The following is a 23,274-nucleotide window of genomic DNA, read 5'->3' as shown; positions in this document are numbered from 1 at the left end:
TTCTTCTCTCATGCTTATTTTTTATTATAATAGACGTAGAAATAATGTTACGTTCCTCACCTTGAACTGGTTTCCTTTTGAATGCGTTCACCAGGATACTCCGAAGACTTTCGATGTTAGAAATCAGCGAGGCTGGTTCCGGGACCAACTCCAGTTTCGTGGTGTTGCATCGTGCGATTTTATAGCTGTCCCTCGAAAATTTGACGTTCGCGGCCCTCGTTGCAAGCACATTTTTCGTAAATGCAGTTGCCAATAGCATGTACGCCAAGATCCGGCCAATCGCCTGCATTCTCAGACCGGTTTACCACCACCCGGACTCATCGACACTTACGATCCTTTTCTTTCGACCGATCTTTTTTCCCTCTGCCTTCTCCTGAACCTCCTGCGACTACACGAAATACGTGTTATTCGGACCCGCACGAGCAGCCGTATGATTCCCTCCGACTAACCGAGCGGTTCGAACTCGAAAGAGAATTGCCCGCTCGCTGCGCGCCGACTTTCTGCGCACCTCTTTCGGACTCCTTCTCGGTACCTATATTTTACAAATACCTCAGAGAATCCGGAGAACGACCCGAATTCTAACGTTAGAAAGCATTCTTTTAACATACCGCATGTCTTACAATAAATTACACGGCGATAAAATTCTCTAATCCACAACTGTTGCTCGAGAAAACGTTTTACTGATAATTAATAATTTATGTGAAATTCTTTTTGACATATAAAATTTACTAGATTTCATTTTTAGCAGATCCTTTATTTAAACGATGTTACATTTTGATAAGAGGAGAAGTTTTAGGAATAACACGTACCTGCCGTCTTTCACTTTTTACGTCACGTCACTGTCACGGTCATCGTGCAACGACCGTTCACGCGTGGCCATCACCTTGAAAAGGAGTGGCTGAACCAAGAGTAGTTGGAACGCATTGCTTCACAATTTTCTGATGAAATTCCCCGCAACGCGTCGATTACACACGCGCGCACACTTGTGCAATCTTCACTTCGGGAAATATTTTACGAGTTTGGAATATCCGTTTGTGAACAGTATGCAATTGTGAACACATTTTTTCAAACTAGTTTTCTTGGTACTGCTTATTCTCCTAAATACCGCCGCGTCAATCTTCCAAACGCATGACAGCAGCAGCCACTTATTTGTGCAACGTTGCTGCAAGTAGTGGTCCTTAACGAATGATGCACGCAGCGCTTCCGACTAACTTAACAACTGCTGCCTGACCTCGTAACGAGACATTACAAGGAACATTATGCGTCATAAAGTTTATTAACGGTCTGGCGTCAGTAAGTAGCTCAAAGAAAAGTCATGGTTGATGATCGACGCGGTTTACCTCGTTACGCTTATTATAGAGCCGAAAGAGATTGCTGTACAGCTAGTTACGTTATTTCAATATAATTCCTGAATAAGGTAAAAGTATAAAATGCAAAAGATGCCCGAAATTATGTTATAAAAAAATTACAGTTTTCTATAACCCTTTCTTGCAGCATAGAAAAAATGCGTTAATATTTTGAGGACTAACGTCAATTGATTGAGACAATGTGAAAATATCGATAATCGTTAACGAGAATGGAACCGCAGGAAACGATGCCGAAGCAGTAAAAGCGGCATTAAACGTTGTGAACGCACCGTAAGCAAGGCAGACGGTAAAGGAAGGCAATACAGGTTTATTGCATCGTCTTTGCGCATCCAGTACGGAAGGAGCAAAGAGAGGGAAGAAGTAGGGAGCATCGCGCCGACCATCTTGAAAAATAAAATTCGCTGTAAAAATGCATTACTCTCCAGTCTCCACTCCCCACGCTAGGATGCCCCCTTCTTCCTGGCCATTCCTACGAGTCTCGATTCCTTCAAGGACTAAAAATTCAACCCTTTACACTAGCACGAGCAGAGACCGCGCGAGCAAGACTGTATTAAATACGAACGCGAAACCCGATCTGTGATCTTTATTTATGCAACATCGCGTTCAAAGACCTACGGATTATTATTTTCTTTGCTTCTTTCGATTTTCGCTTAAGAACTGCATTCGCTTTTCATCCATCGCTAATTAATGTGCCTTTGCATTCTAATTAATTATGAGTTTTTATCTTTTTAAAAAACATCTGTGATTTCTTATCATTGATATAATTAAAATATAATTGGACGATATAGATGTTTACAACAAGATGTTTTCCTAGTTAATTATAGGATATTATTATAATTAATAATAGTTTTTTTAATTAATACAAATAATATAATCAATATCATTTTATTATATAAAAGAAAAGTAAAAGCGTTCCATTTTAAAAAAAGAAGAGTAAGAGATTTTTATGAGAATGGTAAAAAAAATATTTAAAAAATATTTACGACTGTAAAGTAATTAAGGGCCAATGTACAAGCAAAAATAGATGTTAAGAACAAAATTAAATTTATATATTAACTTTAATACAATGAAATGGAACATTTTAACTACACCGAGTCTTCATCAATCAAATAGATTAATTATATAGATTTAAAAACGGAAATCGAGTAAAGAGCGATATATTTAATTATGATATAGATTTTTATTTTAAACTCTGTTTCTCGGTATGCCCGATATTGAGTATATGAGTTGATCGCAAAAATGTACGTGCACTTACTTAGCTATGTTTACGGCGTTTCTCGTTTTCTTCTTCTAACGTATTGCCCCAAGCGCTAAGAGCGCTCGTAAACCATAATTGTCAAACAATCTGAAGTAAATGAACTTCCTCAGCTTCGCGACAAGTAACTCATGCCGCAAACAAGACAACTAACGCTCGAACGGTACGACTAATTTGCACGATTAATTGCGTTAAGGAAATCGCGTGTCGAGATAAATCGAGCGATCGATGCACCTGATGCCATTGCCATTTCCGCGCAGGAAACGCAACCGGTCGGCCACGGCGAACTCGTTGGCTGCGAAGCTCGTTACCCCGCAACCCCGAAGTAGCCGCGTAGAGGGGCACCGCAAAAATGGAAATGCCAGACTGTTATTCATCTACAGGTTTGCTTCTTCGTCCGTGAACTGGCTACAGTCGGCGTGCTTTAGGCGATGGTATGTGTATCACCATGTGTGTGGCTGACCATAGACCGGCTCAGAAGTGGCCGAGACATTCGCCTCTCGACCGCGACCATGAGAGCACTCAACTCTCGACGCCCACGGTCAACTACGAGCATCCACCGGCTCGTCCCTCTCTGTTTCATCCTTCTGCTTTGCGTCCTTCACGCACGAGCGCGGAGTGTGCCTCACGATGACGGCGGTGTCATTGCGGATCAAGTGCACGGCAAAATTTCGGAACCGGTGAGCGATTTCAATCCTGATGGCGTGGACAAGGAGGAAGTGGATCAAGCTCGAAAAAGCTTGACGGTAGCAGAAGATGATACAGATGAAGATGTTAGTGGCGAAGAAAGAAAGGATCCAACGGAAGAGATACTCGTCGAGGATCCTGAAAAGATCCAGACCGAAGCTGCCGAAGGTGATGAAGGTAGCTTATTATTTGTGGCGAAGAAAAGACGACGGAACGACGTGAGCCTCTCCGGTAAGCCCGTGTTGCAGGATGGCGAGAATATTGCACAGCCTGTCGAAGAGAATGCGCAGAAGGACGAAGGTATTCGACGATTTGACGCACAGGTCGAGTCCGACGATACCGTGGAACTGGACCAACGAAAGATACAGGACAGTATCATAGAAGACAGCTCGGATTCGCAGGGAGATACCATTGAGATCAACGTCGAACAATTGCACGAGGGTGTGAAAAACGTGGATGTGAACGGCGACGAAGATAGGGCGCAGCCGGAAGAGGAAAAACACGCAGACCCTTCTTCCAATCTTGACGAGAATTTGGAGGACGCCAGCTCGAAACAGACGGAAAATATAGATTTAAATAAGGAAGAAACGGAGCAGATCGAGAATGTGGCAGAACATAATTTGGATGGGGCACGAATAGAGAATACCGAGGAAGTGAGTGAGGATGTACGCAATGAGCTTCGTAGCTTACATCATGCTCAAGCGGAAGAAACTGAGAAGAATCAAGAAGAACACGTCGTTGATGAGGTTTCGAACGATGAAGAAATCGGTGACAAAGATCTGAATCTGAACAGAGAGAATAGAGCCAGCGTTCCAGGTAAGTCCAAGTACAAGAGTTCGACTGTCTACCTAAATGCTGAGCAGGGCAATTTGCCCGGTCGAGAGCAAGAGTCGATCGTGGATGGTCAAATAAAAAAATTGATATCTATACGAAATGACGCCCTTGAATCCATCGGCAATGATGCGAAACAGTCGGAAAAATTTGATAAAGAAAGTCTTTTTTCAGAGAAATTGGTTGAGGTTGACGCTGCTGAAAAGGACGAGATTCGCAATCAACGTGATAGCGACGTGAACGTGGTAGCGACGACTCAGAGTGAGGATCTTGATCAATCACCTCCAACGACGGAAACTTTAAACCGTCTTCAGAAGTGGAAGAGTCAAGCCGCGTTTCTTCAGGATCAAATCAAGAACAGAACGTTTCTTCAGTATTTGAGGGAACAGGCAATCCAGGTGCTCCCTGACATTCCGAAATTCACGGAAATTGAGTTGCTGAATACTTTGAAAAATATCGCGCTAACGCGGGAATCACCTGCGAATGAAACGTATTGGGCTAGCTTGAACACAACTGAATTAACCGAGAATCAATTGGAAATAATAAAGTGCGCCGAGCAACTGGTGCAGACGAAGCAGCGACAGTCGTTTGTGCAGAACATGGGGGAATGCATTAGCGGTCTCAGTGTCTTGAATTGCATACGCATCTTCGTCTGGCCCGTCGTGCTCGACAATCTCCCGGAGCCAGTCAGGCAGTCTCTGAACAACTTATCTCCGATCGAGATAAACTTGATTGACCTGTTTCAGGGTAACAGGGCCAAGTCCGCAAGATCGGAGAGCAACGTACATCGTCCGCGGCTGCTGACGCCCGAGTTTATTGTCTTCAACATTCTAAAAGGCGCTCTGGAGTCGAAAGTCACCTACGATTTGGCGCCGAGCTACATCGATCCGACGAATGAAACCCTGAGGGCACTGCTCACCGTCGGTCAACTCCAGATCCTGCAGATGGCCGAGAAACTTCTACCCGGTGAGATACGTCGCGAATATTCCGACAGGATGTTCTCGTGCGTGCGCAGGTTCGAGTACTTCAGCTGCGTCAAGTACTTCGCCTGGCCGATGGTGCAGCAGTATCATCCGACGCTGCCGGCTTTCCCGGATTATCAGAGTTGGTACCCGGGATCGATAGCTTTGTACCCGCAGTATCCTATCGTTCCTTTTCCCAGTTTCGTGGGCGAGCTTCCGGAAGTCGTCGAGGCTGACGCTACGAGAATGCGGAAGCCTAAGCCAGAAGCGGTGATCGTGAACATTCTTCAGAATACCCTGAAGGAGCACGCGAAGGTATCACCTCCATCTCTCGCCAGTACGGATTCTTACGTCGCTGTACTCCCCCCCGAACAATTATTGTCGATACACATGGCTGAGCAGCTACTTCCTATTCCGTATCGTCCGGAATTCGTTCAGAAGACCGTTAAATGTATTGAAGAATACAATTATGTGACCTGTATTAAGTATTCCACTTGGCCGACGGTCAAGCAATTTAATCCAGGTCTACCGGATATTTCCGATTGGCTACCGGACTGGCAGTTGCCCAATGTTTTCGGTTATTTCCCGAATTTTCAGATTCCCGATTTTTCCTCGTTTTTACCGGCGTTTTTGGGAGGCAGCCAGTCATCGACTACACCGACTCCACCGATCACTGAAACACCATCGGAATCTAGTAATTCCACTGCAGGAGACACGCTCGGTCCGATTTCCATATTATTATCTCGTCAAAGTGAAGTTTCTTCTAAAGCATCCAGCGAGTTAGAGAACAAGATTACAGATATTTTAACAAAGGTACGTACTTCCCTGAGAGCGACACCGAAAAATTCGCATTTAGTCGTCAGCGAAAACGTAATTGTTTTGACAACCATCACTGAGAAACAACTTAACATATTGCGATTAGCAGAGAGCCTTGTACCGCCCCCGGCACGGGCTCCTCTCGTCGCTCAAGTTATGTCTTGCCTCCAGACGAACAATGACTTTCTCAACTGCACCAGATACGTCATTTGGCCCACAGTCGCTCTTTACGTTCCCAATTTCCCCGAGTTTCCCAATGATTTATCACTCACCCAACAACCACCAAAACAAGAAGATCAAGCATCATTGAAAGACAGGAACGCTTCGCATCAGGCTAACAAGGACCAGCAGGAGTGGAATAAATCGCAAACAAATTCCAACGTGAAGATAATCTCAAGAACGAAATTTCCGCAGAGTAACAGTCCCGTGATTAGCGTTACTGGTACTCGATTTGTGCCAATATTCACGGAACATCCCGAATCGGTGATACTCAACATTCTCAAGACGATTCAGCTGTCTTCGCCTAACGTGCGAGATGATCAGGGTGTCAAAATCACCAGCACGCAAGAGTTCGGCGATCTGCTTAACGATCAGCAATTGAATATCCTTAAGATAGCGGAGAGTTTGTTACCCGATGCAGCCCGTCCAGCTTCCGTCAATCGAATGATAGAATGCGTTCGCAAGGGTAACTTTTTAGAGTGCTCGAGGAACGTCCTATGGCCGCGTTTATCGGAATATTTCCCTAGACTGCCCAGCTTTCCGAATTTTGGAGGATATCCTCAAGCGACAAACAGTAAGTCCACGTTAACTCAGAATCTAACTGACCCATCACCATTTTCAGAGACTGACGTTAAAGTCGGCCAGCACGGAGACGCTACTGTTACCATCACAGACACCAGGTTTCATCCCATCTTTTCGGAACATCCAGAAGGTGTAATTTTAAAAATTCTCAAGACCGTGCAGGATTCTACCCCGGGTGTCCTAACTTCAAGAGGGTCGCCAATTACGTCGCACTTCACGGAACAGCAAGGTAATATTGTTCAGGTCGCAGAAAGTCTGTTACCGGAGTCGGCAAGACCGGTCTTCGTGGAAAGGATGGTCACTTGCGTTCGAGAGAGCACGTTTCTCGAGTGCACGAGGAATATAGCTTGGCCAACTATTGCTCAATTCTTCCCGAGACTGCCAAACTTTCCCAATTTTGGAAGCTACCGAACTCTGCCGAGGACGAAACTCAATTCGATTCTACTGCAAAACATTTATTCCGAGAATCAGACATCTAATGAGAAGAGTGAAAATACGCCGAAGACTGCTGTAGATACGATCGAGGATAAAATAGAGAATGCATTGAAGAATCTGTTGAGCAAGAACTCGTCGCCGCGTTTGGAAAATTCCTATCTGGATGTCAATAATCCTGTGATAGGCACTCTTCTAACTGGTCGAGAAATGAACATTGTTAGATTAGCGGAAAGGACAATACCGGATTCGACACGTCGCGAATACGTAACCAACATGCTGGAATGCGCGAGAAGCAATAATTTCGTGACCTGCACCCAGCATGTCACTTGGCCGACCGTGAGGCAATTTTCGCCGAATCTGCCGAACTTCGAGGAGTTCTTCGGTCAATTTCCATTCCCCGGCGTCGGTCAAATTCCCGGTATCGGTCAGTTTCCTGGCGCGGGTCAAATCCCTGGTATCGGACAGATTCCTGGCGCGGGTCAAATCCCTGGTATCGGACAGATTCCTGGCGGGGGTCAAATCCCTGGTATCGGACAGATTCCTGGCGGAGGTCAAATCCCCGGTATCAGCCAGATTCCTGGCGCGGGCCAAATCCCTGGACAGATCCCGGGTATTCCCGGAAATCCTTTCGCCGAAGGCCCCAGCTTACCACAGTTTCCTTTCCCTCAAATCCCTATGTTACCAGGCGGATTTCAAATTCCTCAGTTTCCAGGATTGCCTAGCTTTGGCGGCATAAATTATTCGCAACTTGAAATTCTATCGGACGCGCCGCAGGAGTCGAAATCGCAGGAGGCCAAGTCGCAGACGAAGGAGCAGACGATTCAGTCAAAAGTTGCGCACGTAGTGGAGCAGACGAACCAGATAAGTGGAGCATCGAGAGCTTCGAAAACTTCGTCAGTAGGTGAATCAGTCTTATCCGTTAAACGCAGACTAGCTCTTTTTCTCGATATTCATGATTATTAATTTATGTTTTTCTTTTATTTTCTAGACGAGCAAGGAATCGTTCCCGGATATCCTGGACAACCGTCGAACATTCTCATAGATATTTCCAAGGAAAGAGTCCATTTGTCTGATCTTGAGCAACAGCGAGGTTCATTGTCAGAATCCGTTCTCTCGGGCGCATCGTCCAAGAAACACGAGAGGGGACGAAGAAGTACCGATCAATTATTAAATTCTTACTACGAGACCGAGGGAGAAATTAAACGGGCTTCGGAGACGACAATGGACAGCGTGTTCCCAAACATCACGGAATCCGATTTTCTTCAGCTTCTAGTTAATATTACGAAATCCGAGAAAATTGTGGAAAAAAATCCCGAAAAGAATTCAAAGAAATACTTCGTGGATACCTTAAATTCTACAGTCAGAAATTCTCTAACCGCCGATCAGTACGAGATCTTGAAACTGGTGGAAGATTTGAACGAGCATACCACGAATCGCGGTTTACTGTCGCAAGTAGTTCAGTGCATACTTAGCTTGAGCTTCATCAGATGCATGGGCATTTTCATTTGGCCAGTAATCACTAGTACCGTGCCATCTTTGATCGGCTTGCCGTCATTGCCTTTCGGAAGATCGACAGAGACCGAAGTACAGAATTTCTTTGGCATGTCCACGAACGATTTTGAGAAGGAACTGCTGACGAGAAAGGAATCCATGGAAAATATTTTCCTGGATTGGTACAAGACGGCAATGGAGGAAAAGTTTCAGGTAGATCTGGGTTTTCTGAAGCTTACTGGTTACGGGAACGGCGAAGTCGGGATCAGTTTCAGTGGATTCCGCGAGGGTAGAGCTACGAAGATCAAAGACAACAAGAACTTGCCGAGTATTCTGACGATCATCAGCGATATCATGGAAGAAGTACTGGATCAGCGGCCGGACCACGAGAAGATCAAGAAGGATAAAGAAAAGAAGGAGAGAAGTCTGGATGACGTGCAAGAGGCGAACTTTCAGCTTCTACAAGAAAGCGACGAGTACGCGGACATTAAGCGATCCATAAACGACGATCAGATAATCACCATGTTTCTGGATAAAATCAAGGCCAACGCAACGGATTTCGCCGATGGTGATGTCGCTCAGTTCCTCGACGTAGAGAACGCTTACAACGCTTTCAGCGTACTCTTCGGGACCCGTTTGAACGAGAAGTTTGCGAGCAGATTGAAGGCTTTTACCGAGGAACATCTAAAGAAAGATAATCCTGAGAAGCATATGAAAAATCTCAGCGCGGAGGAACTAAAGGTAACACCTTTGAAGGGAGAAATTACCTATGAGCTTGAAAAAGAATCTATAAAAAGTGAAGAGGAACGTAAAAGGGAACACCGTGGAAAGAACGAATTCAGATCTGTGCTGAATGAGTATTCAGAAAAGTTAGCAAAGCAAAAAGTTTTTACGGAGAAGCTCGAAGATCCAGATAACGATAATAGGATCAAGGACACCGAATCGTCTTCCGACAAGAATATACGCTCGGAATTGAGGATCCAGTTGCCACTTTTGCGAGAGGACTTTATGTCCAGGAAAGTCACGAGCACGGTGATACATCTCGGAAGAGCATTGAAGATGAAGATGAACACTTTGATGCCTGGAATCGGTTTCGTGATAAGTTTCATCATTCAAATGGCCTTGGCTCACGCGAGAGCGGCTGCTACCATGGCTGGTATGATCAGCAACATGGCCCTCGCATCGGCCATGTTCGGTATGATCCGACAAAGCTTGTTCGGGTCGGAAAATCCGCAGATTAAATATGTATACGACAATGATAAGATGGGTCCGGGGATTACTTGGCCGAACCACCATAGGTCATATTATCATCATGGAAAATAGTATTTTGATTCGCCCAATCAAGTTTACTTATCGTTCTTGATGTATACTATATTAAAATCTAAAATACTAAATGTGTGTGCCTTGTTAAGAATTTTATATACGTCTCTGTCGTTACAGACTTTCCTCGAAGTCTGAAACAAATCGGATTATACATTGGGTTAGCTTTAATTTTTTATATTAATATTGTCGTGGTCGCGTTTATAAAACAATATAGTTTTATGACGATTACGGTTTCTATGCCTAATAATTCTTTGCGTCAAAAAATTTCACTACTTCCTGAAAAGAGATTAGTTGAAGAGTTAGATATTAATAGTTTCTATGTGGATGCGTCTACATTGTCTTTCGATACATTTTACTTTACATTTTAGCAACACGGGATTCAAATAGAGTATATTTTCAAAAGTTAGAATAGATAATATTTAGAATCTGAAGAAACGGTATTTTCGTAGATGGTTATGGAAACAATTCCTCGCAATTATAATCATGCGCCATTCGCAGGAGATATTTATTTCATTGTCATGGGATTATATGGTGGTGGGTGACACTTTTTCATATTTTCTTAAAGATGATATAACGAGTACGGCATTAAAAATTATATATCATATAGTTGTATCGCAGAAAGAATATTGAACTGCTAGCGTAGATTTTAAGACTGACATGCTCTTTAATTATGTCTGATTAAAAATAAATGAATTGTATCTACCTTGTATAATCCAGTAAATAATGCTGTTGTTCCCTCCAAATTATAATTATAAATTCATTAATTTTAATTTTTTTATACAATAAATATTTTAATATTAATATAGTTATAAAGTTTTGCAAAAAAGATTATACTATAACTAATACAACATTTGAAAATATTTATAAGACAGAAAACGGAACTCTAGATTATGAAGATTAAGAGAATCAGAAATGTTAAGAATTGCATAAAATATAAGCTGAAAAATAAGATGAAAAAATCTAAAAAGATTCACATGCCGACACACATTATTCATAAAAGAGCTTATGTTTTCAATTTTATGCAATTCGTAATTTCTGTATGATTTTACATGCAAATGCATGTATAATTTTATTACTTCTGCAATAATGATATCGAAAATACCGGCGCTACAACTTTCAAGAACCTTGAGAAGTCAACAGTCAGAAATAAACTTGAGATTATTCTAGACTACTACGCTGAAGGTCTTTTCTCTCTCTTTTCGTGCATTTCTTTCTCTTTTTCTTTTATTTTTCACCAGTTTTACGCGTTGCATGTAGCAAATGTGTATCAGAACGCAACAAGAGCACAAAAGAGATCGGAGTTAAGATCATGATGTTACACGCAATCACTAGAACGTTGAACTACTACGAAAGCAAAATAATATTACCTTAGAATTCTATAAATATCATTATCTTACTTTTCTCGTGACGATTAAATATAAGCATAATATAATTTATCAATTTTAATTTCACTGATAAAATATTACGTTAAAGAGAAAAAAATAAAGCAATTCCTTCAACAAATGTTGCATTGAAACGCAATTAATTGTCCGTACGCATAACTTCACGTCAAGCAGAGAAAGAAAAATAAAATAAATTAATTCCAATCAAAGCCGTTTGACGCGTATAATAATTTGATTTGTATGTAGAACTATAACGGTATAAACGTAAAATGCATAAATGAATACATAATGTGATGTAAGATAAGATTATTTTTAGTCAATCATGAGTGGCAAAACAGAAGGCACTATATCTTCTTGATCTACTTTCGATTCGTCTTCCTCTATAATTTCTTCTGTGATCGTTCTCGATTCAATGTCCGCGGAATAAGATAGTTCATTTAAGTAGTACCTGTGCAACAAATAATTATTAATTATGTCTTATAGAGAAACATATAATTTTCGATTGATCTGAAAATATCGTAAAACATTATACCATTCATGAGCGTGCTGACAATCGATATTTTCATCGTTCGTGCATATCCGCTGTTTCTGATCGAACACTGTATCATTAGCGCAGATCACTGGGAATCCATCGCCTGAATTTTCGCAAACATGAAATATCCTGCAATTGTAATCCACATCGGCGTAGAAGCCGGACGGCATATCCTTGCACGTAAAACGGAACGTTAGATTAGCGAATACGTCGATGTCGTTTTGTTCACTCGATATCTCCTCGTAAGTTTCCAAACGAGTTCTGTCCTGTATACAACATAATAATTTGTAATTTTTAACTTTGATCACAAAACACAATATATTATAAATAATTTTCAAAGCAATTAAAAAAATAGATTTTTACAAAATGGCCCAAAGTAAGTTGATTCGTCATCTTTGTATCTGTATAACAAAAAATACACAAAAATAACTATTAAGTTTTCAAGCAATTACCGAAATTTGATACAGTTAATTTTGAAACTTACTCAATAATAATGAAAAGTTGAGCACGCATATTATAAAATAATTCATGTTAATCGCAATTTCTAAAGCGAACATTTTTTAATTTTTGATGCCGAGATTACAGTTTGATATTGACAAACGCTATCACTCGATCACTCAATGGATAACGCAACCGACTGCGCGACTACTCTTTGTCTGAAACTGTAGAACTCGAAGAGCTCAATGACCTTAATAGCCATGTAATTTCTCATTATCATTTAAACGACGCTTAACTATCGCATCCTGCTTTGTTGAACGATGTTTTCGGAGAACTGAGAGAATATCCAAAGAACAAAAAAATCCGTATAATTTTTTGAATGGAAAGATTAAAGATACCTTAACAAATTCGTAAAGAAGAAAAAGTGATAAATACGAATTGTTGAAATTTTTTGGCCTAAAAGAAATAATGTAATATTTTTCTTAGACTTTTTAGTTGGAAATGTTTATTTAAATTAATCCGTGCACCAACAGATGTCGGCTTCATGCCGTAAATCGAGGGACTCAGTTGAGTACCAAGGTAACTACGCTACGTGAAGATACTTTCACTAGCAGCAACCAATCCTAAGGTGCTACTCGACTTTCTTCTACACGAGACTTTGCCAGGATCGTATCGTTATATGCCAGGTTAAATGTTATGTTATGTATTAAAATTATTAAATAATATTTATTTATTAACTTGTGTAACGTTTATAATTTGAAGAAACTAAAAATGCAGGTAAAAAAGAAAAAAATATAAAAAGACAGATGAATGAAAAAATATTCATAATTTAATAGCTTTGTTAATAATAATATAATCTTTATAATTTTTTACGTTCTTATTATAAAGAAAACTTGAAGTTGAACAAGTTCAATCTTTTTTAATCATTCGTAAAAAATAATAGAAAATTTTTTATATTTTTTACGAATGAGTAAAAAATATTTAACTTTATTATTATTTTTGATTGTGTTTCATATTAACAGAAAGTTTGGTCAGATCACTAATCCAGCTGATCTGCCATGACCTTTGAAGATACAATTTTATCAAAATGTAATCGCGGCGAGTCTCTCCTTCTTTCTCTCGCAGTGGCACAAGGTGGGATGTCCACGAAAGGACAGCGCGTATCAACTGCCAATGAGGGAAGCCTTACTTCTCAGGCTGCCTTTCTCTTTACCTCCTTGCCTCGGCTCAGTTTTCACGGCAGCTTCATCCAGGAACCACATACAGAATGTCTTGAAGACACGCGGTGAAACACTCGAAACGTGTATTCCTCTCTGTTCTTCTCTCTCATTCTTTCCGCTCCTGCATGGTGAGGACAAAAAAGGACAACCCACTCGGCGGGGAACATGTAACCCTGAGGATACCAGCAGTGCATCCTTGAAGAAAGTCACAACGACCTTCGTACTTTTGAGAATTGTCGGGCAAAGTGTAACAAGGTACCGTGACTATTTTTGTGATAAATGATAAAATTGTTTTGTTCCTGTTATCTTGAAATTAAGAAATGCTAAAAAATTTCTTAATATAATTATTTCTTAATAAAATAATTTCTTAAAAGTCTTGCAATTCGCCGACCGGTATTGGAATAATCACAGATATGACGTTGACATTCTGTATTACTGATAAGGAATAACGACTTATCAAATGATTTATTAGACTTGTTATATTTTTAAATACCAAACGGTGCTAAGTTTCGTAATGTTCGCGGCTGGGTATCCACGTGTGTTTAGGCGCGTCATTTCTCCGCTCAGCAGACGGTGACTTTTGCGCGCACAGAACGTTACGCTTCTACCTTACTCGAACTAAGTGTCTTTAATATGTAACTAACTCACGTAGTTTTACACGAAGTTATTTTTATTTCATTGCGATAATAGTAATTTTTAATAATTACTTAGTGTATATTTAGTATATTTAGTATATTACTTAGTGTATATTAATAATTACTAGACTTAGTGTATACTTAAAATTAAATATTAGTACAAATTATTTTACTTTTAGAGCGTTTATCATTCAATACAAAATTTTGATTTTCATTACATTATTTTAATCTTTAGACTCTAGAACAATAATAATAATTTTACAAACAAAGTTCTTTATAACTTACAGAATTTTGTAAAATAATTGAGTATAATCTTTATTTTAAATTTTTTTAAAAATTATTCTCGTTATAGAGTCAATAATATATTTTTTATTAGAGAGATATGTAATATTACAAATAAGAAACCACACACGGTTAAAGAATGCAGACGTAGGGTGTTGCACCGTGCGGTATCCGCAAGGACGACTGGTGAAACGAAAATATTCTCACTTGTTATGTTGAAGAAACACACGGAAAAGTGCATCTCAGTTCAACAAGGGAGTTCTATAATGGGAACTAATTTTAGTACTTAACTGTGTTTATTACGATGGTTGTGGTGAATTTTTTACGTAAAGTCGACTGCCTTTGCTACGCTAACACAATAGCTCTAATTGATAGACTTTCAGAAAGTGGAGCGTGGCGCAAGTTCTTTTTCTCTCTGCTGTCGTTCTTTCCGCTTTCGAAAAGCGGAAGTCTCACGTTCGGGAAAGCCTACTCTTTATTGATGGCTTTCATCGAGTTTCTAAATATTTTCGAGTCGGTATACAAATACGAGAAAAAAGTAACTATTCGAGTTTTGCGAGTCAGATACTTAAGATAGTTCAGTATAAATATTCAAGTATCGTTACGTCAATGGTACCTACTGGCGTACATTAATTTTTCTTAGATCCGATACGAGTTTGGTGTCACGAGAGACCAGCGTGATTCGGTCCAGTGGCTAGTTCCTTGGTTTATGAGGTAGAAATATCAACTGAAATAAAGTGAAAGGCGCGTGTGTTTTTCTCGGTATATCGTTTTGCTTATAAACTCTATCATCTCAGATTCGCAGATTATACTGATGATAACTTAAAGCTTCTACGTCTAAATCCATAAATATACTTTTACTCAGCCTTATATCTCGCCTGAGATAAGCACGATGAATCTCCCTCGTTCATAATACAGATGCTGTTGTTCTTCTTACATATCGTTCTCGTATATTATATATCGCGAGCGTTGTATACTGATGCTTGAACTAGATCACCGTGCCTTTCTTCTTGCCTGCTTGAATTACTAAAGCTGTAATAAGGCATAGTTTTCCATTTCTCAGATCGGTGAGTCCCACGATTATTTTAATTGTACGCTACCGTTAATTGCGGGAGCTTCGATGCGACGATTTGATTAATAGACACTGGGATGTATCGAAAGTACAAATTGACATTTCAACTTTCATTGTTACCGCGCAATTGTTAATTAATGACAAAATTACAACGCAAATTTTTTTCATAATAATAAAAAGAAAAATATGTTTAAATTAAATCAGAAAAAAGTTGGAAATAGGAATAAACAGTTTTTCATGGCCGATCGATCTTTTCAAATCAACCCACATCCATCGTACTAAGACCAGATGATGATCTTTGAAAAGAGGTCGGTTATTATGCGAAGATTATATTTGCTAATCGTCCAAGTTTCGAAAGAAGGACAATCAATTTGCAATAATAACCGCAGTGCAGCGTCGTTGCACGCAACCGTCAATTTTCTATCGAAATTTCATGCACGGTTACGCAGGTGGCTCATCGTTTTCGCGATAGTGCACAGTGAAAACGCATTGGTCTAATTGCGTTAACATTTCCGGATGGACAAGCCGCCGCTTTCGTAATTTTCTTTTGCAAGACGCGCAACACAAGGCAAATCGTAATTGACGTATGAGTTAAACGTCTCTACGATAGCTTATAATTTGCGACGTGACAGAAAGCGTGATCGCCGGAGTTGCGTGCCTCCTTTCTAGAATCGCGTGGGAAACGCTATCGTTGGTACACGATCAATGAATTAATTATGATTGAATCAGCGAAGCACGATCGACGAGAGGATCATCCGTGAGATCGTGATTTTTCACGGCGTTTTTTTGCTACGCACCCAGTGGTCGGTGCGTAGGTCACATCGTGCGTGGGTTGCGTCGAGTGCCTTGAAAAAAGCAGAGTCTCGTCTTCAAGGACACTTTTGGGCTATCGTGATAATCTTATAGCGGTTAGTCACCTCCGCGCGCCTCGGAAATATCTATAGAGATCGCGGGATCTCGGCAATTCACGTGGGATAATAAGCGACGGGATCGGATCGCGAATTGAACGACTGATGTAATCGTTCTTTTGCTTAAACATAGGCAACGAACTTCGAAGGATCCGTTGAACAATTCGCTCGCAAAAGGAGCAATTGCGATTTTGAAGCTGAACTGCGATTTTACTTATTAGGTGTGTAAGCTGCATGGTTATCGGCCTATTGATCTATTGTGTACGCGATTAACTAAGGGAGTTCACGCAGCGAAAACTTTCTCACATTTCAGACGAGACGCGCGTTGCGTCACAGAATAACTAATTGAAACGTTCACCATAAACATAAACACATCATGAGTTTGCACCTTGTCTATAAAACAAATATCGATATTAACCCTTGTGTGACGTAATATAAATTTAACATAGTCTTTCAACGTAATTTACGCTTTATTTCTATTGAAGAAGAGACTGTGTAGATACTGTAGATTATAGGGTAATTATTTTAAACAGTACTTTCTCATATAAAATGTATTGTTATATCTATTGTTGTATTTATTCGCACTCAGTTATTATGTAACTGTTGTATAACATGTAATTACGAAAATATTAAGTAGACTCCTTTTCCCTTTGTGTTTCTTAAGGTATTAAAATGTTATCGCCACTATTGCTGTTGGGCATGGTCGTGTGCATAATGGGCGGCTACGTGCCGCCCGGGCCGAGGTTCAGATGCCCCAAAGACGCCATTTACATTTACCCCTGCACTTGCCTTCGGGGTAGTGACAGGGGTTTGTATATCCGTTGTGAGAATACGAATCTGGCCAGTCTCAGCCTTGCCTTCACGAATCTGGGGAACGAGGGCATGCCGATCGAGGAACTGGTTCTATATAAATGTAACATAGGTGAGTCGATTTATTATCACGTCGTAGAAAAGAAGAGATACTTGTATAGCATTCTTGCGGAAGAGGTGACGAAATAAATCGGCTGAATGAACAATTCCGTTTTTGCGAATCCACAGTACGATTTTATGGGCCCGCTCTGTATCCGTTGGACGTGCGAGTGCTGAAGTTCATCGACACGCCGCTGAGATTGATCGAGGAGCACAGCTTCCTCGGTGTGAACCGAACTCTTCAGGAGCTGTACGTGATAAACAGCGACTTGGAAAAATTCCCTCGCGAGGCCTTGCAGATTCTCGGCAATCTTAGCCTGTTGAGCATCACCGGGCATCGGATATCTACCTTGCCAGGAAATAGTTTCGGTGAAAGCGCGGCGGCTGCGAAGCTGGAAAAATTGGAGATTAGTAACGGTAATCATAATCTCATCGCGAGGTATCATCAGTAGGAAATGCATACCACTTCTGATCATCTATCTTCCATCTAGACCTTCAAAACGATATAATTTTACGCGAGCTTAATTTTGATACTGCACACACACACACACACACAAATATGATTTTAATCAAATATTATTTTTTTACACAATATTTATATATATAAGAGATCGTAAATTTAAAATTATAATTCTTGACCGAGTTTTATATTTTTCAGGCACACTTTCCTCCTTGCCTGTGGAAGCACTAACGCCACTCAAGAAATTGAAAACTCTTGATCTTCACGGTAACAAAATAAAAGATTTGAAGAGGAATCAGTTCAAGGGTCTAAGAGACACTGAGTTTTTGGACATTTCTCACAATTTAATCGACAAATTAGACACATCTCACTTGGCCGATCTCGTCAAGATGGGATGGTGCAACATGTCGCACAACGCAATCGCCGATTTGAAAAGGTTGACAGACTTGAAGAAATAGTAACTATGATTAAATTTCCGCAAGTTATCTAAGATCGTTTCTTTCGTTTTAGAGGAACCTTTGCCCGGAATTCTGTCTTAAAGGTCTTGAATTTGAGCCACAACAAGATCAGAAAACTCGACTCAAACACTTTTCGTGGCATGCGTTTTCTTAGACGGCTACATCTGAGTGACAATCAAATCGACGACGTGGGTCGTGGAACTTTCGGTTCCATTACCAGGATCGGCACCATTGATCTATCTCGGAACTTTATTAAAAAGATCGACTTCCAAATGTTCCATCAGCTGCAATTCGCTGAGGTATATATACGTACATCTGAAAAACTATATACTCATGTAATCCTTACACAATTTTCTTTTAATAATGAATTTCGGGATAGCTTTTAGACGTTTCCGAGAATTTCGTGACAATCGTGGAGAAGCTGGCGTTTAAAGATATTTATTTGGCGAAAGTAAATCTGTCTCACAATGAGATTTCGAAGATCGAACCAGGCGCCTTTGAAAATTGTGTGAACATCACGTTATTGGATCTCAGCCACAATAAGCTCGAGAATATCTCCAAGTATTCTTTCGACAGCGTATCGTATGCTATGGAGCTACAACTCAGTTATAATCTATTTACGGCTTTAAATCAGGTAAGTAAAATTCTTTACATTCAAACGATTAGACGATTCATATTGCTTTATTAAAATATTTATTTTTATTACGTCTATTATAATGAAAATAAATATTTTAAAAATATATCTTTTTGCAGATTCCAATGCACAACATGACGGGCCTGAAAATATTAAACGTTTCCCACAACCTGATACACTCCGTTCCACGACAAACTTTTCCAAAGCTGTACGAGCTTCACACGATCGACATATCGCACAACAATCTGTCCGAAATTCACAACGCCGTATTTCAGACGCTTTTCAGCTTGCGAATCTTGAACATGTCACACAATTCTTTGGAGAAGATAAAACCATCGACGTTCGGGCCGTTGCCGACGCTTCTGGAACTCGATATGAGCTACAATCAATTGAACGACGTTGCACGCGGTAGTCTCACTCGATTGGCCAGTTGCAGGTGCGCGTCGCTGTCCATTAATAAAATTGAGAAATGTTATGCCTGCAAATAATATGTCCATTACATTTTAGGAGCTTAACGGTGAAAAATAATCGCCTGACGAAGATTTTCCAACTGCCGATTTCTCTGGGTCATTTGGACTTCTCGGAGAATCTGTTGGAAGAGATTCCGAGCACCGATGTGTGGCCTACGATGAATGCGCTACTCTCGCTGGACCTTTCGCGGAATCGGCTGGGCGATAACCTGCAGGACGGGAGTTTTGAAAACCTGCTGACCTTGAGAATCTTAAACCTGCAAGCGAATAATATTACAAAGCCGCCCTGGCAAGCGCTGGGCAGTCTGAGCAGTCTGCAGTATCTTTATCTGCAGGTAAGACAAAAATTTTTATGGGGCAATGCGTTCCCCCCGAGGTACAGGTAATCTTCTGGATTTTTACCGACGGAAATATTTCAGGATAATTACTTGACGAAACTGGAAAAAGCCGCCTTCGGCCGTCTACCGATAGTGTTCGAGCTGAACCTGGCGAACAATAAAATAAACAACGTAACGAGCCGGACGTTCGAGGGCTTGCTGCAGCTGCTAACATTGAACCTGACGAACAACAACATCAGCTACATACCGAACGGCGCGTTTCAGGGTCTGGTGTCTCTGCGAACACTCGACCTGTCGCACAATAGATTGGAGAAGCTAGACAACAAGACGCACGGACTGCTCGACGACTGTCTGTCTCTGGAGAGGCTAAACCTTAGTCATAACAAGATATCATTTATTACCCGGAAGACTCTGCCGAACGATCCCTGGATCCCTTATAGGCTGAAGGAAGTTGACTTATCCTACAACACAATGCCGGTCGTCACTTTCGACCTCATCGCCGGTGCTAAGAAGATTCAATACTTAAATCTCTCTCATAATAACATTAATGAGATCAGAAGATGTGAGTGGTAAACTGGGAATGTCGCTTTTAATAGCTTCGACAATTAATCGAGTAATGGCTTACCGGCCGATGTTTCCTGCTAAGAATCGTCGTTTATTAGAGCATTGTCTTATTCCAGATGTAATCGGGAATTTAACGGCTTTGCAGACTCTGGATCTATCGCACAATGACATAAATGACGTCTCCGATCGAGACGTCTTTGTACCGCCGTTAAATTTAACCAACTTGCACTTAAGTAACAATCATCTGAGCCATATGCCTCTCGACAAAATTCTACCGTTGCCAAATCTAAAATTTCTCGACTTGGAAGAAAACGAGATCGGCGTCTTCGACGAGAGGTTCATGAAGATTATTCAGAACGGCACTATCCTCAGATACTCCGGTAACGATAGATTAAATAATAATAAAAAAAAAACAAAGAATAATAATGAAACTCATAATTAAATCGCTAAAAGAAATTATAAAAATTATATTTAAAATCAAATTTTCTTTGTCACATATAGATGTTTAAAATATATAATATTTTTATCTCATGTTAGGAAATCCCATGCACTGTGATTGTCATGTGCGGCCATTGAAAAGGTGGTTAAAAGCTCAGACGCAGCTTCCGACAGAATGGTCAAACGTGATGTGTAAGAGTCCGAATTATCTCACAAATAAATTTATCTCGGAGATAACCGAGGATCTCATGAACTGCGGTGAGAGGGACATTCAAGAGGAGCCTGAACTCGATATCACACCCGACGTGAAATATCGAAGTATCGACTAGTACGTTCTATTTTAGACATATATATATTACGCATTGTTAAATTTCCGTTATAAATATTCTTGAAAATTTCAAATAATCATAAATCATAATTTTCTTCAGCAATAACGAGGATAAGAGTTGGAAAGCGACGTGGTACGTGACGTCGCGCGAAGACATCGGCGATTTTTACGTGGTGGTTCGGGAATCCGGCAGCAGCAAATCCATGATCGAGAAGGACGTCGTTTACAGCGAGCGATCTTTCAGGATCCACGATTTGAAGGAGTCGAGCACCAAGTACGAGCTCTGCGTGCTCGCGCGCGATTCCGTGGGGAACGTCAAGCACTATAGAAATTCGCAGTGTCAGATTTTGAATCAGCTTGACTCCAGCTCGTCCGCTAGCCTCAGGGCGAGCCTGTACTTCGTGATAGTCGTTGCTTCCTTCTGCACCCTTATGAGATTTCGTTAACCTGCCGAAACTAGTGTTTACAATTCTTAGGAAGATATCTAACGTTCTGTGGAAATAGTAAGAAGAACACACGATGAAGTATCTTCACATATCGCTAGCTCAGTTAAATATTTCCGATTTACTATCTTAGGCTTTTATCTACGTCGCGTTGAAGCGCGAAGCGATGTGATTGTACAATAAATTAATATATTCCTCGAAAAAAGTGATACGCTGTGTGCGTTGTACATAGACCGTATTGTATTTTGCTCGGAAGTAGGGACGTTGAACGTCGTTGTGTATTTATTTTTGTAAAATATATATCTTGTACAAGTCACATATATTGTTGTCATTTAACAGGAATGGATTAGGTAATCAAGATTTGACATAAAAAGAAACCGTGTCTGATAGCCGCGGCCGGATCCATGCAATAATTAACAATTTAAGTGTACGAGAGGGATTAGTCGATGATTAGTGGACGAATCGTCTTAATAAGCACCGACTAATCCCACGATATTAATTTGCTGTCGCGTTGTTTTGCAGGCGTAGCCTGTTCCGCGGCTAATAAAGTGTTCGCGACTTACTGAAAAAATTCTCAAGGAAGCGGTCTCTCGAGCTTTGCGTAGTAAGATTATTTCATTATCTCGTGAGGAGACCGTAATTAGTATCCACGATAAAACGTGGTGCATCGTGTTGCGCTAAAAAAAAGGAAGAACGGGGGGTTTTTAATGAGGGCGAGAAACAGTAGAAGAGTCATTGTTTCCGCGAAGGGGCACGCCGCCATCGCGAATTTATTAGCGTCGTTATAGAAGATGTGTCGATTACACTCATTCGCGACGACGACGATGACGACGACGTTGGTTTTTCTTTTATTATTCGCACTTCGTTAACGTAGTCGCGCGATGGCAATTATCGGTAACCCCGCGTGATCACGATATCCCGAGAGAAAGAGACAATGCCCCTGCGCGCACGCGAGTTCGGTGGATTAACGGGAATTTAAATTACACGACGCACGGTCGTATTTGATTAATATAGCTTCGGTTGGCATACCGGAAAAAAACAATGCACACACGCCTCTTGCCGTTCTGCTCGGCGGCCTGCCCCCTCGATCGGGATTAACGTCGCTTTAACGCTTAATTAACGGAGTATTCCTCGGCAAAAAGCGCTGATCTTCGTTGCTTCATCAAAATTACAGGTTTTATGACAGTTACGAGTACGTGCTTTTGAAATCTTATCTGATTGATTTTATTATTAAATCTTTATTACTTACGTGAGATACAAATAAATTGTCTTTTTTCTCATATTATTTTTATTTCGCACACTTTCCATTTTCAATGAAAACGGAAGATGAAGAAAAAGATAAAGAGTTGATGTTAAATGATATAAAATAATGCCGTTTCAGACAATTTCTGTGTCTTACGATCCTTGGATCTGCGATATCTATAAGATACGAGATTTCGTTTCGATATTCATATCTGGTTACGAAATATTTAACCAGACACTTTCACCAAAGGCCCAATAATGGCTAAGAAGTATCGCGCACGAGCGGGTACGAGCTCTCACGAAGAACCACGAAGATGGTACCCCCGTGTGGGCTCCGCGGGACAGACACTACTTGTCTGGGTCTTGTCGGGGCCCAAGAGACCTCGAGGTTCTTAGGCATGGTAAATTTACATTTGTCTCTTCCCTCGTCGACAAATTGCCGCGACCACGTCGACGTTATTGGCTTCCGTCGTAAAAATCGCTGACTCAGAAAGGACAAGCACATTTAAATTCTACAGTCTACACGATTATCATCGATAGAAAAAGTTCGCAC

General features: G+C 40.8%; 4 protein-coding genes across 4 annotated transcripts in view; 2 read left to right on the top strand and 2 right to left on the bottom strand.

Annotated features, from left to right (window-relative positions):
• The window catches only part of LOC112458504, an 8,597-nt gene extending 7,449 nt beyond the window's left edge, over positions 1 to 1,148 (bottom strand). The window contains 2 exon segments of the mRNA XM_025022174.1: positions 61 to 532; positions 810 to 1,148. Of these exon segments, the coding sequence (XP_024877942.1) occupies positions 61 to 289 (229 nt within the window). The 5' untranslated portion in view covers positions 290 to 532; positions 810 to 1,148.
• Positions 1,149 to 3,134: 1,986 nt separating this feature from the next.
• LOC112458518 lies at positions 3,135 to 10,661 on the top strand. The gene is made up of 3 exons (XM_025022205.1): positions 3,135 to 4,125; positions 4,315 to 8,055; positions 8,143 to 10,661. The coding sequence occupies exons 1-3, from the start codon at positions 3,135 to 3,137 to the stop codon at positions 9,966 to 9,968; spliced, it is 6,558 nt and encodes a 2,185-aa protein (XP_024877973.1). The 3' UTR covers positions 9,969 to 10,661.
• A 764-nt stretch (positions 10,662 to 11,425) lies between these two features.
• LOC112458519 lies at positions 11,426 to 12,430 on the bottom strand. Its single transcript, XM_025022206.1, has 4 exons — positions 12,367 to 12,430; positions 12,246 to 12,283; positions 11,883 to 12,148; positions 11,426 to 11,798 (listed from the first exon to the last, which is right to left on the bottom strand). The coding sequence occupies exons 1-4, from the start codon at positions 12,410 to 12,412 to the stop codon at positions 11,663 to 11,665; spliced, it is 486 nt and encodes a 161-aa protein (XP_024877974.1). The 5' UTR covers positions 12,413 to 12,430; the 3' UTR covers positions 11,426 to 11,662.
• A 1,238-nt stretch (positions 12,431 to 13,668) lies between these two features.
• On the top strand, positions 13,669 to 21,482 carry LOC112458477 (protein artichoke). The gene is made up of 12 exons (XM_025022124.1): positions 13,669 to 13,795; positions 17,102 to 17,359; positions 17,476 to 17,763; positions 18,005 to 18,242; positions 18,317 to 18,563; positions 18,644 to 18,898; positions 19,018 to 19,334; positions 19,406 to 19,703; positions 19,788 to 20,268; positions 20,387 to 20,650; positions 20,808 to 21,036; positions 21,137 to 21,482. Exons 2-12 carry the CDS (start codon positions 17,110 to 17,112, stop codon positions 21,480 to 21,482), a joined length of 3,213 nt encoding a protein of 1,070 aa, XP_024877892.1. The 5' UTR covers positions 13,669 to 13,795; positions 17,102 to 17,109.
• The last annotated feature ends 1,792 nt before the right edge of the window (positions 21,483 to 23,274 follow it).

The sequence above is a fragment of the Temnothorax curvispinosus genome, unplaced genomic scaffold, assembly GCF_003070985.1.
Source record: "Temnothorax curvispinosus isolate PA1 unplaced genomic scaffold, ASM307098v1 QBEX01008959.1, whole genome shotgun sequence".
Lineage (NCBI taxonomy): Eukaryota > Metazoa > Arthropoda > Insecta > Hymenoptera > Formicidae > Temnothorax > Temnothorax curvispinosus.
This window is presented reverse-complemented; position numbering and strand designations above follow the sequence as displayed.

What these genes read in the sequence shown, in the direction of transcription:
- LOC112458518 (XM_025022205.1), top strand. Translation starts at nt 3,135, where the DNA reads ATGAGAGCACTCAACTCTCGACGCCCACGGTCAACTACGAGCATCCAC. An exon ending in GAATAGAGCCAGCGTTCCAG is followed by an intron (nt 4,126 to 4,314) that starts GTAAGTCCAAGT and finishes GTCTTTTTTCAG; the next exon opens with AGAAATTGGTTGAGGTTGAC. An exon ending in TTCGAAAACTTCGTCAGTAG is followed by an intron (nt 8,056 to 8,142) that starts GTGAATCAGTCT and finishes TTTATTTTCTAG; the next exon opens with ACGAGCAAGGAATCGTTCCC.
- LOC112458519 (XM_025022206.1), bottom strand. Translation starts at nt 12,412, where the DNA reads ATGAATTATTTTATAATATGCGTGCTCAACTTTTCATTATTATTGA. An exon ending in AACTTACTTTGGGCCATTTT is followed by an intron (nt 12,149 to 12,245) that starts GTAAAAATCTAT and finishes TGTTGTATACAG; the next exon opens with GACAGAACTCGTTTGGAAAC. An exon ending in TGTCAGCACGCTCATGAATG is followed by an intron (nt 11,799 to 11,882) that starts GTATAATGTTTT and finishes TTTGTTGCACAG; the next exon opens with GTACTACTTAAATGAACTAT.
- LOC112458477 (XM_025022124.1), top strand. Translation starts at nt 17,110, where the DNA reads ATGTTATCGCCACTATTGCTGTTGGGCATGGTCGTGTGCATAATGGGC. An exon ending in TCTATATAAATGTAACATAG is followed by an intron (nt 17,360 to 17,475) that starts GTGAGTCGATTT and finishes GCGAATCCACAG; the next exon opens with TACGATTTTATGGGCCCGCT. An exon ending in CATTAATGAGATCAGAAGAT is followed by an intron (nt 20,269 to 20,386) that starts GTGAGTGGTAAA and finishes GTCTTATTCCAG; the next exon opens with ATGTAATCGGGAATTTAACG.